Source organism: Talpa europaea, assembly GCF_964194135.1.
Source record: "Talpa europaea genome assembly, chromosome: 14".
Lineage (NCBI taxonomy): Eukaryota > Metazoa > Chordata > Mammalia > Eulipotyphla > Talpidae > Talpa > Talpa europaea.
This window is the reverse complement of record NC_140082.1, coordinates 61,635,306-61,649,556: the sequence shown is the minus strand read 5'-3', so window position 1 is coordinate 61,649,556 and position 14,251 is coordinate 61,635,306. Positions and strand designations below refer to the sequence as shown.

Genomic DNA, 14,251 nt, shown 5'->3' with positions numbered 1-14,251 from the left:
ACATACATAGTTTCAGGGCTTTTTTTTTTTTTTAAGTTTATTTATTTATGCATGTAAGAACGGGGGCACAGGCCATAGGTGTTGGGGGGCGTGAGAGGATTCACCAGAAACAGAGTGGGGAACAGAACAGGCAGATTAACTGAAAGATACTGCTGAGGGGAAGACAGGAGAGGTCTGCTGCACCATGTGGTCACCTCCCTGGCTGGGGATCAAACTCATGCTGCAGTGCCTGCAGATAGCTGCATAGGTTGCATCTTAACTCCTTGCACCACCAGGGAGGCTGGTTTCAGGTCTTATGCCCAGTTCTTTTATCTATTTTGAGTTGGTCTTTGTGCATGGTGTGAGGTAGTAGTCTAGCTTCATTCTTTTGCATGTAGCAGTCCAGTTTTCCCAGTACCATATATTGAACAAACTGTCCTTGTTCATTGCATAGTCTTTGCTCCTTTGTCAAAGATTAGTTGTCTGTAAGTATGTGGGTTTATTTCTGCATTTTCTATTTGATTCCATTGGTCTGGTTGTCTGTTTTGGTTCCAGTACTAGGCAGTTTTAGTTATTATGTCTTTGTAGTATAATTTGAAGTCTAGGAGTATGATACCTCCATTCTCCTTCTTTTTACTCAGGAACTCTTTGGCTATTCAAGGTTTTTTGTGGTTCCATATGAATTTCATCAGTATTTGTTCTATTTCTTTGAAGAATGTCATTGAAATTTTTATTGAAATAGCATGACTTTGTAAATTGCTTTTGGTAGATGGCAAATTTTGATTATGTAAATTCTTCCAGTCCATAAACAGGGGATGTTTTTCCATTTCTTTGTGTCTTCTATTTCTTTAACAATGTTTTATAATTTTCTTTGTATAGGTCCGTCACCTCTTGTTAGGTTTATTCCCAAGACTTGATTTTTTTTTAAAGATTTATTTATTCATGCATACAAGAGCTGGGGTACAGGCCAGAGATGCGGGGAGTGACAAGATTCACCAAGACAGAGTAGGGAACAGATCAGGCAGAGTGACTGAAATATACTGCTGAGGGGAGCAGTGGGCGAGTCAAGAGAGGTCTGCTGCACCATGTGGTTTGCTCCCTTGCTGGCTGGATTGCTTCACAGTGCGGTGCTTAACCCCTTGTGCCACCAGGGACGCCCCTCGAGTATTTGATGTTTTTTGTTTCAATTATAAAAGGGATGGTTTTCTTGATTTCTTCTTCAGATTGATTGATTGCATATAGGAAGGCTACTGATTTTTGTGTGTTGATTTTGTATCCTGCTACTTTACTAAACTGGTTGATTATTTTGATTAGTTTTTCTATGGAGTTTTTAGGGTTCTCTATGTATATTATCATATCATCTGCAAATAGTGATAGTTTTACTACTTCTTTCCCTGTTTCGGTTCCTTGTATGTCTTTCTCTTGTCTTATTGCTCTGGCTAGGACTTCAGTATTATATTGAAAAGCTGTGGTGACAGTGGGCATCCTTATCTTGTTCTAAATCTTAAGGGAAAGTCTTTCAGCTTTTCACCATTGAGAATTATATTGACTATGGGTTTGTCATATATGGCCTTTATTTTGTTAAGGTATGTTCCTTCTGTCTTGAGAATTTCAAGTAACCCAAGAACTCCTAAGACAATTTCTGATAAGTATCTTTTTCCAGTATACCTATTTTGAAATTGAATTGTACTGCAGTGCAAACCTGGTGGGTACATATTTCATCTTCCTTGTCAAAAGAACAAGAAAGACAATATTGTTATGAGGGAGAGCTTCCAGGTTGGAGAACCAGAGCGCTTTTTCCTGCTGCCTTGTTGGAGGACTCCAGGCTTCATGAGGACAAAAGCTCCTTTGTTTAAGGTCCTTACCCTATATTTCTCTTGATCTGGCTGTTGATTTGCATCCTTCGATATCCTTTGTAATACATTGGTGATCTGGTGAGGGAAAAAAAAAGAATATATTATAAAACTGAAAGCTTTAACTTTGTAAGAAATAATCAAAATGTTTACTTGTTAAACAATAACCAAAACTTCTATTTTAGATATTATTGAATATTTTTGCATACCTAACTATAATCTATCTACCTTTTTACAAATGTATTCAGTGTTATAGATGTTTATTTTTACTTACTGAACTGTAATTGTCTCTTTTTATTGTATAGAAATTTACAGCAACAATGTCAACACCAGATAAGAAAGCCTCACAGAAGATTGGTTTTCGGTTACGTAACCTACTCAAGCTTCCCAAAGCACATAAATGGTGTATATATGAGTGGTTCTACTCAAATATAGATAAGTACGTATCATGGTTAATATCATGAATATCACTTGAGCCAGAAATTTAAATTTTTTTGTGTATAAGCTACAACATTTTCTATTTTGACTCTGTTTTTTTTTTTTCCTGCACTCCTTTTCCTCATCTTTATTTTAGTTTGATCCATTTCCCTTTCTCATAGTTTCTTCCCTTTGAGGAAGAAATTATACATTTATGGTAAAAATTATAAAAATATAGTTTCTGCATAATTTACAGACTATAAGGTAGAAGTACCCTTAAACAAGGCCACCATTATTATTGTTTTGTAAATCTTTAGATTTTGAATGCTATTATAATAGTATAGAAGCAGTTACTAATAGTAAAAATGATTCAGTAAGATTTAGGAGTATACATGCAATTTGCAGCAACATGGATGGAGCTGTAAGGGATCATGCTCAGCGAAATAGGCCAGAAACAAAAAGAATACCGGATGGTCTCACTCATAGCAGGAATTTAGAAAACCTAAATAAGGGACCAGGAAAAAGACTAATTATAAAGAATAAATCAAAATCAACGAGCAACTATAAATCAGGACACACTATGGGGGGGGGAGGGATTAGGGTTAAAATAAGGGGGTGGGAATTGTGTGGGGAATATAACCAAAATGAAAATGCATACATTGTGCAAAAATGAAAAATGATGTAAGAATTATATAAAATAAAATTTTAAAAAAATTTAAAAAAAGATATAGGAGTATAGTCTATTTGAGGGTAGTTCTTAATGCACTTATAAGTGTTTAAGTAGAACATAACAAGTGATTTGGGTGAATCCATTATTCAACAGTAGAATTTACCGAGGAAATATTCTGATTTGTAATCCATCCTAATCTAATCTAATCCATGCCCATAATTATTACTTGCTTTGCTGGGTACTTAACTTCCTCTGCTTTCCAAACCAGTTGTCTACTCTGAAGTTTGCAAAGCTCGTGAACATTCATATTTAAGCCCAAGACATTCATGTGTTATAGCTGTGACTGGCTTCTGCTTTCTTAAATTTTGAATAACATTATTTCATTATTGTCGACAGAGTTTTCCATAGGCTGAATAGAGCTCTCAGGGTGTCCCAATATGATCTGAATTTTTCTGGAGTTTCTAAGAACTAATCTAATCCTCTGGAGACCTCCGTTTTCTAATTGATTTCATCTCAAAAGAGGACTCCTTGGTGATGATATTACCTTTGGGACAAAGATACTTTGTGGCTAGCATTGTTTATCTCTACCAGATACAGTGACAGTGCTAAGATAGCCTCCAAGGATATGCTTCTGTGCTCCTAGAATCTCAAGCACAGACAATATTTCCAGAGTAGTATTTGTTTCACAAATCCTAATGATTTATCTATAATTTAGTGATTTTGGGAAGATTGTGAATTTGTGCCTGTTTCAGGGTAGAAGTGAGTTTGACATTTTGTGATTAGAATGATGTTAAAAGTCAGAATACGTATTTTGAATTTTATGTCCCTTAAGTAACACAATATATATTAACCATTATAATATTATTTCTGTTTTACAGGCCTCTTTTTGAAGGTGATAATGACTTTTGTGTATGTCTAAAGGAATCTTTTCCTAATTTAAAAACAAGAAAGCTAACAAGGGTAGAATGGGGAAAAATCAGACGGCTTATGGGAAAACCACGGAGGTAAAAATAATGTTTTAATTGAAATTAAAATTTAATTATTAGTTGGTAGTATTGTAACTACATTTTTTTCATCTTCAAAAAATAACTTTTCAGAACAATTAATTATGTGTTAAATATACCCTGTTAACAGACTTTAATGTAGGTCCATTTTATAGTTATGCATCAGATCACAAACTTTTCAACATAATTTTATTATGTATATCCCACTATGGTGCAAAAAATATTTAGGTATGAACTAAGGGGCCTCCCTGCTGGTATAAGGGTTAAGTCTCAGCATTATTACACTATCACCAATAAGACCTGAGTTCAATCCCTGGCTAGGGAGCTAACCCACATATGGCACAACAGACCTCTCCTATCTCACCCACTGCTTCCCTTAGCAGTGTATTTCAGTAGATCTGCCTGTTCTGTGCCCTACTCTGTCTCTGGTGTATCCGCTTACCCCCTGCACCTCTGGCCTACACCCCAGTTCTTCTATGCATGAACAAATCTTTCATTTTTAAATGAAAAGAATGCACTAAGTATTTAATAAGACTATAAAGTAATACATACTTTGTTATTACCTGTTATAAAACTCTTTTTCATCTCAGGAGCCTCCCACAAGCATATATTTTGCTTTACCACGGAGGTAAAAATAATGTTTTAATTGAAATTAAAATTTAATTATTATCAGTATTGTTACTACATTGATTTCTATAAAAGCAGAAATCAAATAATATATCTAATTTACTTTCTGAGAATTCCTTTTCATGTGAAATGACTTTCCTTTACCAGTATTATCCTGCTTTCTAACACTGGAAAACCTTATGAATGAAATTTTGAAATATGTTACATCAGTATTCTTATATTTTGTCTACCTCCCAAAGACATGTTGTAAAACCTTCATCTTAAATGGTGGGAAAATTCAGAGAAGACCTAGAAAGTAAAGTGACTCAGCCAAGTAAAAATGGAAGTTAGGGGGCCTCCCCGGTGGCACAGAGGTTGAGCGCTGGGTTGCAGAGCTGCCCGCGGCCTCTGCGGCGCCGGTTCAATCCCCGGCTGCTCCCCGGCCACTGGAGGAGGGTCCCACATGGCGCGCAGACCTCTCCTGCTGCTCGCTGCTCCCCTCAGCAGTGTACTTCGGTCCTTCTGCCTGCTCTGCTCCCCGCCCTGGCTCTGGTGAATTCTCTCGCCCTCCCGCGCTTCTGACTATACCCAGTGCATGTATAGACAAAACAAACAAACAAACAAACAAACAAATAAAACATGCCTCTATTAAAAAAAAAAAAATGGAAGTTAGTTTTAATTCTATAGATAGTACTAAAATTTGAGAACTTTTAATTGAACTGTTAATGTTTTATCTTTTGTAATGAAAGATGACCTTGTTGATGATATTTTTAATATTTCCCTAGCTTGTAACAGCAAAATTAATAATTGTCTATAAAACTGGAATATTTGTTACTATTTTATTGTGTTGGTACAAGTGTGCAGTTTTTTTAAGAGTGCCATTATAATATTTTTCTTGTTAATTTATCCTCTGTTGCTTACCATAGCATTGCTTAAAAAGACTTGTGCTTCATCAAAGTCAATTAACAATTGAAGTGTCTGTTTTCAAGAAATGTTTGCAGATTTCTTTTCCCTGGGAAAATCCAGATACAATACAAATTATTGATAAAACACACTTTTTTTTTTAAAGATTTATTTATGCATACAAGAACTGGGGTATAGGCCAGAGGTGTGGGGGGTGAGAGATTTCACCAGAGACAGAGTGGGGAACAGAACAGGCAGACTGACTGAAATACACTGCTGAGGGGAGCAGCGGGCTAGTCAGGAAGGGTCTGCTGTGCCATGTGGGTAGCTCCCAGGCTAGGGATCAAACTCATGCTGCAGCAGTTGTGGACAGCTTCATAGGTTGCGTCTTAACTCCTTGTGCCACCAGGGAGGCCCAAAACACACTTTTTATATGACTTTATAAAAGGAAAAGATGTACTACCAGGAAGGAACTTAAAAGGAAATATGCAATATACAGGTGGGGAAATGGGAAGACATACATGATCTGAATAAGAAGGCTCCACACCCTAAATCTGTAAAGTAAAATCAATCCAAATATCAGTAGACCTTTTTTCCCTAACTAGATGAATTCTAAAATTCATATTTAGGAGGGAAAATCAAGCAGAAAGATCTAGGAAATTTCTGAAGAAGTAAAATTATGAAAGGGGACCATAATTATTAAAGATAATTAAATATCAGATATTAAAATAGAACAATGTGATTGTAATTAAAACAGTATGGTGTTGGTGTTTGGATTGAAAGATGAATTTAAAAAGTGAAACAGTCCAAAGAGAATCACAGATGCCTATGGGAGTTTAGTACTTGATAACAGTGGTTGCCTCTTGAGTATAGGTGGGAGATGATATTTATATAATATTTATTGAGATCATTATATAGCAAACTAGAGAAAAACACAACTTGATTTCATACCTCATACCTTTAGTAGGAAAATTTTGAAAAGGATCAAAGATTTAAATATTTTTAAAAGGAAACTCCTTGGGGAGCCTATTGGAGAGTTTTGCTTAATCTTGAGTTGGGAAAGATCATTCTAACAGGTTCCAAATCTAGGAACCAGAAAAGAAAAGATAAATACATTTGACTTCATAAAAAATAAGACCGTTTTCCATTGACACTGCCCCAAAATAAAATCCATAAGCAAAGTCTAAGGACGATAACAAAAACATTTATAGCTATTATTACAGGAAAAGGCTTACTCCCTATTATGTAAAGAACTCCAATGAATCAATAAAGAAGTCAAATAACCCATAATAAAAATAATTATAAACACAGAACACAGGAAAGTAAAAAGATATAGTTCTTCTAAACATCTGAAAGGTTCCATCTTACTCATAATAATATACGTATGTATGCTGGGATACTGTATTTTTGCTATCAGATTGACAAAGTTCATAAAAATTTAATACTGAATTAATAATGATGTGGTACAATAGTCACTCTTGCTGATAAGAGATTATGTAGTCTCAAATGGAGGGCAATTTAGTAATATCTATGAAATTTACGAATTTATAAACCCTCAACTCAGTACTTCTGTGAATTTATATCATAGAAATACTTGTACATGGGTGAAATTACATGTGCAAATTCTGTATTGCAGTATTATATGTAGTAGCTAAAGATTGGCAGCAACCTAAATGTCCATAAATAGGGGAATGATTAAAGTGTGCTATAGGATGAATCAGTGTAGGAAATTCTATGGGGACTATTCTTGGGGCAGGGGTGAGGGTAGTGGGGGAGGGGAAGCAAACATTTTTTAAAAATGAGCAATGATGTAAAATATATATAAATTAATTAAAAAATATAAAGTATGGTAGAGTTAGAAAACTCTGAAACCATTTAATGTGAAAAGGAAGTTTCTTGGGCCTCCCTTGCAACGCAAGGGGTTAAGACACAACCTATGAAGCTATCCGCAGCCACTGAAGCACGAGTTCAATCCCTGGCCAGGGAACTACCCACATGGCGCAGCAGACCTCTCCTGACTCACCCGCTGCTCCCCTCAGTGGTGTATTTCTGTCGATCTGCCTGTTCTGTTCCGCCCTCTGTCTCTGGTGAATCCTCTTACCTCCCACACCTCTGGCCTGTACCCCAGTTCTTATATGCATAAATAAATCTTTTAAAAAAAAAAGGAAGTTTCTTATGTACTGATGCAGAAGTGATTGCTAAGCTACAGTAAGAAAAGAAAGCAAACTGCATAACAGCATATTGTGGTTATATGAAGAAAAATAGGAGAGCATAGGCATCTTTGCTTGTGTATGTAAAAATATCACTGAAGGACGTAAGAGAAACTTAATTCTCTGAGAGACAAACTGTGAAACTGAGGAGCATAGGTATTAATTTTTTTTTAAAGATTTATTTATTTATGCATATGAGAGCTGGGGTACAGGCCAGAGATGGGGGTGGTGAGAGGATCCACCAGTGGGGAACAGAACAGGCAGACTGACTGAAATGTACTGCTGAGGGGAGCAGAGGGCGAGACAGGAGAGGTCTGCCTTGCCATATGGGTTTTTCCCTGGACGGCCAGGGATTGAACTCGTGCTGCAAAGGCTGTGGATTGCTTCATAGTGCAGTGCTTAATCCCTTGTGCCACCAGGGAGGCCCTAGACATTAAATTTTTTAATACCTTTGAACCTTTTTAATACCTTTGAAACTTTAAGGTTAATCAATAGTAACCTTAAAACTATTTAAATAAAATATGATTTCTGGAAGTATATTATATACAGAATGGGTAAAGAACTGAGAATTAAATAGTAAGACTCAAACATCCCAGTGAACAAATTGATAAAAAGTTTAAATAGATGCTTTACAAAAGGTATTAGAATTGTAGACTTATTCTTCTTAGCCATAAATAGTTCAGTCTGTAAATATGGTTTGTTTATCCATCCATTCACCTACTGAAGGACACAGTGGTGTCTGTGTCCTAGACTATGGCCATTGTGATAGGTGGTAGTGGTGTCTCATTTAATTTGCATTTTTGTGATGACATAATGTGGAGCATCTTTTTATATACTTACTTGCCACCTGCATACCTTCTTTGGTGATATTTGACTTCTTTGAGTTCTTAAAAGGTTAAAGATACATTGATCATATGATCTAGCCATCTACTCTTAGGTGGAATTCAAGAGAAATGAAAGCATACACTTTTACAAAAGCCTATACAAAAATGTTAATATCAACTTTGTTGATATAGCCAAAAACTGGAAACAACCCAAACATCCATCAAAGGTGAACAGGTAAAAAAAAAAACAAAACAGTGATACAGCCATAGAATAGGATATTATTCTCCTGTGTAAAGGAATGAACCATTCATACATACAACAACATATGACTCTTAGAATAATTATCATGAGTGAAAATTGCCATGACAAAAGAGTATATACTAGATGTTTCTATTTTTATATAGTTTTTAGTAGAAACTAATGATAGGAAGCAGCTCAGTGATTGCAGTGAGTTAGAGGTATAGAAGTGAGAAGAATACAAAGGAGGATAATAAGGGAAACTTTGGGGAGGTGATTACTGTCTTCATATGTCATATTATGTTGACTGTGGTGACTGTCTTATGGATATGTGTTTCATAATCGTTAAAGCTGTGTTTGATTTTTGCTCATCCTAGATTCCAAAAATAGAAGTAAAATGAAATGGCCCTAAAGTTATAAGTAAATTCAATATTCATACTTCAAAGCAGGAAGTGCAGTTCTCATCTATAATTCCTGTAGTGATGTGTGACCATTTGGTCACAGAGATTATGTGTTCTTCTGAATAAAATATTGAAAGTGAACTATTTTTAAGTGGAGACATAGGTTCCAGATACAGTTTTGTCAAAGGATGATAAACAAATCCTTCTGCTTTATAGGAAGGAATAATCTAGATTTGCTTATATACCTTTGAGTCTTACCAGGTTCTATTAAAAAAAACATAAAGGTAATTTACTTGGAAGATAAGCTATTCTTTTTTTTTTTTAAGATTTATTTTTATTTTTATTTATTTATACATACAAGAACTGGGGTGTAGGCCAGAGGTGGGTGTGTGTGTGTGAGAGAGAGGTTTCACCAGACACAGAGTGGTGAGTGGAACAGGCAGTCTACTGAAATACACTGCTTAATGGGAGCAGCTGGTGAGACAGGAGAGGCCTGCTGTGCCATGTGGGTAGCTCCCTGCCCGGGGATCGAACTCGTGCTGCAGAGGCTGCGGATAGCTTGATAGCACTGAGACTTTAACCTCTGCACCACCAGTGAGGCCCAATAAGCTATTATTTCTAAGAAGCCACTTTACAGTTCTCAAAAGAGTAAGAGGGAAAAATAGGGAACAGTGAGATGGATAATTTTTTTTTTAAGATTTATTTATTTATTTATACAAGCACTGGGTACAATCAGAAGCGCGGGAGGGTGAGAGAATTCACCAGAGTCAGAGAGGAGCGCAGAGCAGGCAGACTGACGAAGTACACTGCTGAGGGGAGCAGCAGGGGGCAGGAGAGGTCTGCGTGCCATGTGGGACCCTCACCCGGTGGCCAGGGATCCAACCGGCGCTGCAGAGGCTCCGGGCAGCTTCACAACCCAGCGCTCAACCGCTGCGCCACCAGGGAGGCCCAATAATCTTTTTTTTTTTAAGATTTTTTTTTTTTTATTTATGCACAGAAAAACTGGGGTCTAGGCCTGAGATGCAGGGGTGAGAGGATTCACCAGAGACACAGTGGGGAGCAGAACAGGTAGGTCTACTAAAATACACTGCAGGGGCCAAGAGAGGAGAGGTCTGCTGCGCCATGTGTGGGTTAGCTCCCTGGCTGGGGATATAACTCAGGCCTTCGTGGTGATAGCGTGATAGTGCTGAGACTTAATCCCTAGGCACCAGGGAGACCAAGATGGATAATCTTATTTGAAGTCTTCTATGGGATAGTTATTGGTTTATATGATTTTTATAATTTATTCTAGATGTTCTTCTGCATTTTTTGAGGAAGAGAGATCAGCATTAAAACAGAAGCGACAGAAAATAAGGCTCTTACAACAAAGGAAAGTCGCGGATGTTTCACAATTTAAAGATCTCCCAGATGAAATTCCTTTGCCCCTGGTTATTGGAACCAAAGTTACAGGTAAATGATGGCAAGCAAACTACCGTTTTTATTTGTAGTTGAAAAACTACAAATCAAGTTAATTCCTATTAGAGAAATGACTTTTAAATTTAGAAAGCTTAAATGGTAGCTCTGCAGCAATAGAATGAAAAGGTTACTATTCATATGTGAAATCTGTTTTCTAAAGTGAAAAAGCATTCCTTATTTGTTTAAAGCAGTGTCTACTACAACACAAACTAAAGCAAACTGCCACAAAAATTAAATTTTAAATTCACTGGAATAAGTGTAGCTATGTATTGTTTAAAATTTTTAACTTTTAAATTATTCTATCCTTTGCTTCTATATCATTGTTTTCCGTTCCTAAGCACTTATCTGGTTAATTCACAAACACCAGTGTTCTTGTGATTATTGATCTTGTGACCTAGTGCATTTCTTTTTTTTTTTTTTTTTAAGATTTATTTATGTATACAAGAACTGGGGTACAGGCCAGAGGTGCAGGGGGTGAGAGGATTCACCCGAGACAAAGTGGGGAGCAGAACAGGGGGATCCACTGAATACACTGCTAAGGGGAGCAGTGGGTAAAACAGGAGAGGGTCTGCTGGCCAGGGATCAAACTTATGCCACAGTGGCTGCTGATAGCTTGACAGCACTGTGTCTTTAACCCCTGTGCCACCAGGGAGGCCCAGTGATCTAGAGCATTTCTTTTTTTTTTTTTTTTTTTTTTTTTAAAGATTTATTTATTTATTTAGTTAGTTAGTTATACAAGCACTGGGTACAGTCAGAAGCGCGGGAGGGTGAGAGAATTCACCAGAGCCAGAGCGGGGAGCAGAGCAGATCAGAGCAGGCAGACGGGCGAAGTACACTGCTGAGGGGAGCAGCAGGCGGCAGGAGAGGTCTGCCCGCCATGTGGGACCTTCCTCCGGTGGCCAGGGAGCAGCCGGGGATTGAACAGGCGCTGCAGAGGCTGCGGGCAGCTTCGCAACCCAGCGCTCAACCGCTGCGCCCCTGGGGAGGCCCTCTTTCTTCCTTTTTTTTTTTTTTTTTGTGGGACCCTTGCTGGTGGCTGGAGATCAAACCGGTGCTGCAGAGGCTGTGGGCAGCCTCGCAACCCAGCGCTCAACCGCTGCACCATCAGGGGAGGCCCCTGATCTAGTGCATTTCTAATGACTCCATAAAATGAAATTATTCAGTAGGTAGTAAGCTCAAAATTTTCTGAGAGTGTAAATTCTCTCATTTTGCATATATGATTCTTTGTGTCCATATTTCAGTTGTAACATGGAGGGAAAGTACTGCCAAAATCTCAAATTTAAGTTAATCCTTAATTGGTGAACTATTATAATTTGTTTTATGTGTTTGTTTTTAGTATAATGACTAACCTCCCTACTCACTTAACATAGGTGGGTTAGTAGTATACTAAAAGGGTTTGGAAAATGGCTGGTATAATCAGGAAATATTTTCTGGAAGAAAGGCAACTTTGATTTACATATTTATATCATTTTACCTGGTTATAAAAGTGGTACCTGTTTCCATTATATTGTGAAAATGGATAGTGAAGAAGAAAAGTAGCTGATAGGGAAGAGTCTTTATCATACATATGAATTGGAGATGGAAAAGAAGAGTGGATTTAGTTATAACTTACCATGTACAGAAGTTATAGATAATATGGTCTCTTACAAAATTATTCTGGGAGTGGGGGTGGAGATGGAGTAAGGGAGAGAGAGCAAGTTTTGAAAAAATATATTCTAAAAACCCAGTATATATAGGTACAGATATAAAGTCTATAGTAACTACTAGTCATAAAAATATGGCATGAATAGAATGATATGCAGATCCAATTTAGGCTAGAGAGGGGTCAGCAAACTGTGGCCCAAACTTAGCAAACTGAAAAATCCAGTTTATAAATAGGTACATTTATAAATGATCTGTAAGATAAAGAATGGTTTTTACATTTTTAAATCACTGAAGAAAGCAAAACAATATTTTGTGACATGTGAAAATTATATGAAGTTCAAAACTCCTCGTTGAGGAATAAAGATGGTCTAAAATAAATCCATAACTGAAGACAACCCTTACAAGATACAAGAGCAAGTGTGATAGTACCAAAAAGACCTGCCAGTAATTTTAGGTCTACCATTAAAAAAAAAAAAATCCAAGATGTTGTCCAACACACAATAAAATACTGCTAGGGCCTCCCTTGTGGCACAAGGCGTTAAGCACAGCACTGTGTATCTATCCACAGTCTCTGCCATACAAGCTCGATACCCAGCCAGCCAGGGAAGCTACCCATATGGCACAGCATACATCTCCTGTCTCACCGATGCTACCTCAGCAGTGTATTTCAATAAGTCTGCCTGTTCTGTTCCCCACTCTGTCTCTGGTGAATCCTCTCACCGCCCCCACACCTCTGGCCTATATATATATACCAGTTCTTGTATGCATAAATTAATAAATCTTTAAAAAAACAACAAAACAATAAAATTCTACCAGACCTGTGAAGAAACATGAGAACAGATATTCTAGTCAAAAGAAAAAGCCATTAATAGTTAAATAGATGCTGAAATTACTTCAAAATAAGTTATAAAACATGTTCAAAAGCTTAAATGTAAATATAGCCTTAATGAAAGGGAGAACTCGGTTAGTAAGTGGAAATTATATAGATAAAACAGATGTTATATAGCTAATACATAGAAATTATATATTTCTATAAAAATTTTTATAGAAATTATATAGATAAATCAGATTTTTTAATCAGAATTAAACAGTATATGAAAAGAAAAATTTTGAAGGAGATTAGAAAGTGGTAGGAAATAGCAAAAGTGAGGGTCAGTGAACCTGAGAATAGATCAGTAGAGATTATCAACTATAACAACAGGGGAAAAAACAGTAATAGAGCCTCGGAGACCTGTGGGACAGTATTAAAGAATATAACACATGTGTAATTGGAAACCTAAAATGAAAAGAGAACATGGCAAAGAATAAACATTAGACAAAGAAATGAAATATCCCCAAATTTGATTTAAAAATATATATGTATATACATATACATAGATCCAACATACTCTGAACTTCAAACCAGATAGACCATATATATACAAAACCCGTAATTAGACAGTGCAGAAAAACTTAGGAAAAAATCTTGAAAGCAGTCATAGAAAATATGTGTTATAGAAGAGGAACAGTGGTATGAGTGGTAACTGATTTCTCATCAGAAAAAAAAAATGCTATAATAATACCAAACAAAATTCTTAAGATTGAAGGGAATGATACCATGTGGAACTTGAATATAAAGAATGAAACAAATAGTATCAGAAATGGTGTGTGTGTGTGTGTGTGTATGTGTGTAATGGAATTATTGTTTCAATGCTCTTAATTTGTTGTGAGAGCATGTGATCTTACTGTGAGTAGAGTGTAAAGAGTAAAGAATGAATATTATAATCCCTAGAATACTGAAGTTCAAAAATGTTAGTATGCATCAAAATCACCTGGAAAACTTGATAAGCATAGAATTATGCTTAGAAAGTCAGAAGTGGAGCCTGAGAATTTGCATTTTTAAAATGTTTCCAAGTAATATTAATTGATGCTGCTGATGCGAAACTACTTTGAAGTCCTAAAGGAACTCCTTTTTTAAAATCCTAAGTGCTAAGTGGTATGGCTTAAAAAAAAACAATAGGGAGATTAATTTTGAAGCCCTAACAAATATTTAACTAAGTGAAAAGAC

At 36.5% G+C, this 14,251-nt stretch overlaps 1 protein-coding gene across 4 annotated transcripts in view; it reads left to right on the top strand.

The window, feature by feature from the left end:
- The window catches only part of LIN9 (lin-9 DREAM MuvB core complex component), a gene marked incomplete at both ends in the record, with an annotated part of 69,469 nt that overhangs the window by 27,202 nt on the left and 28,016 nt on the right, over nucleotides 1-14,251 (top strand). For all 4 annotated transcript variants that reach the window (XM_084253363.1, XM_084253362.1, XM_084253361.1 and 1 more), the window contains 3 exons: nucleotides 2,138-2,271; nucleotides 3,798-3,923; nucleotides 10,397-10,554. In XM_084253363.1, the coding sequence (XP_084109489.1) occupies nucleotides 2,138-2,271; nucleotides 3,798-3,923; nucleotides 10,397-10,554 (418 nt within the window). The remainder of the gene's footprint in view (nucleotides 1-2,137; nucleotides 2,272-3,797; nucleotides 3,924-10,396; nucleotides 10,555-14,251) is intronic.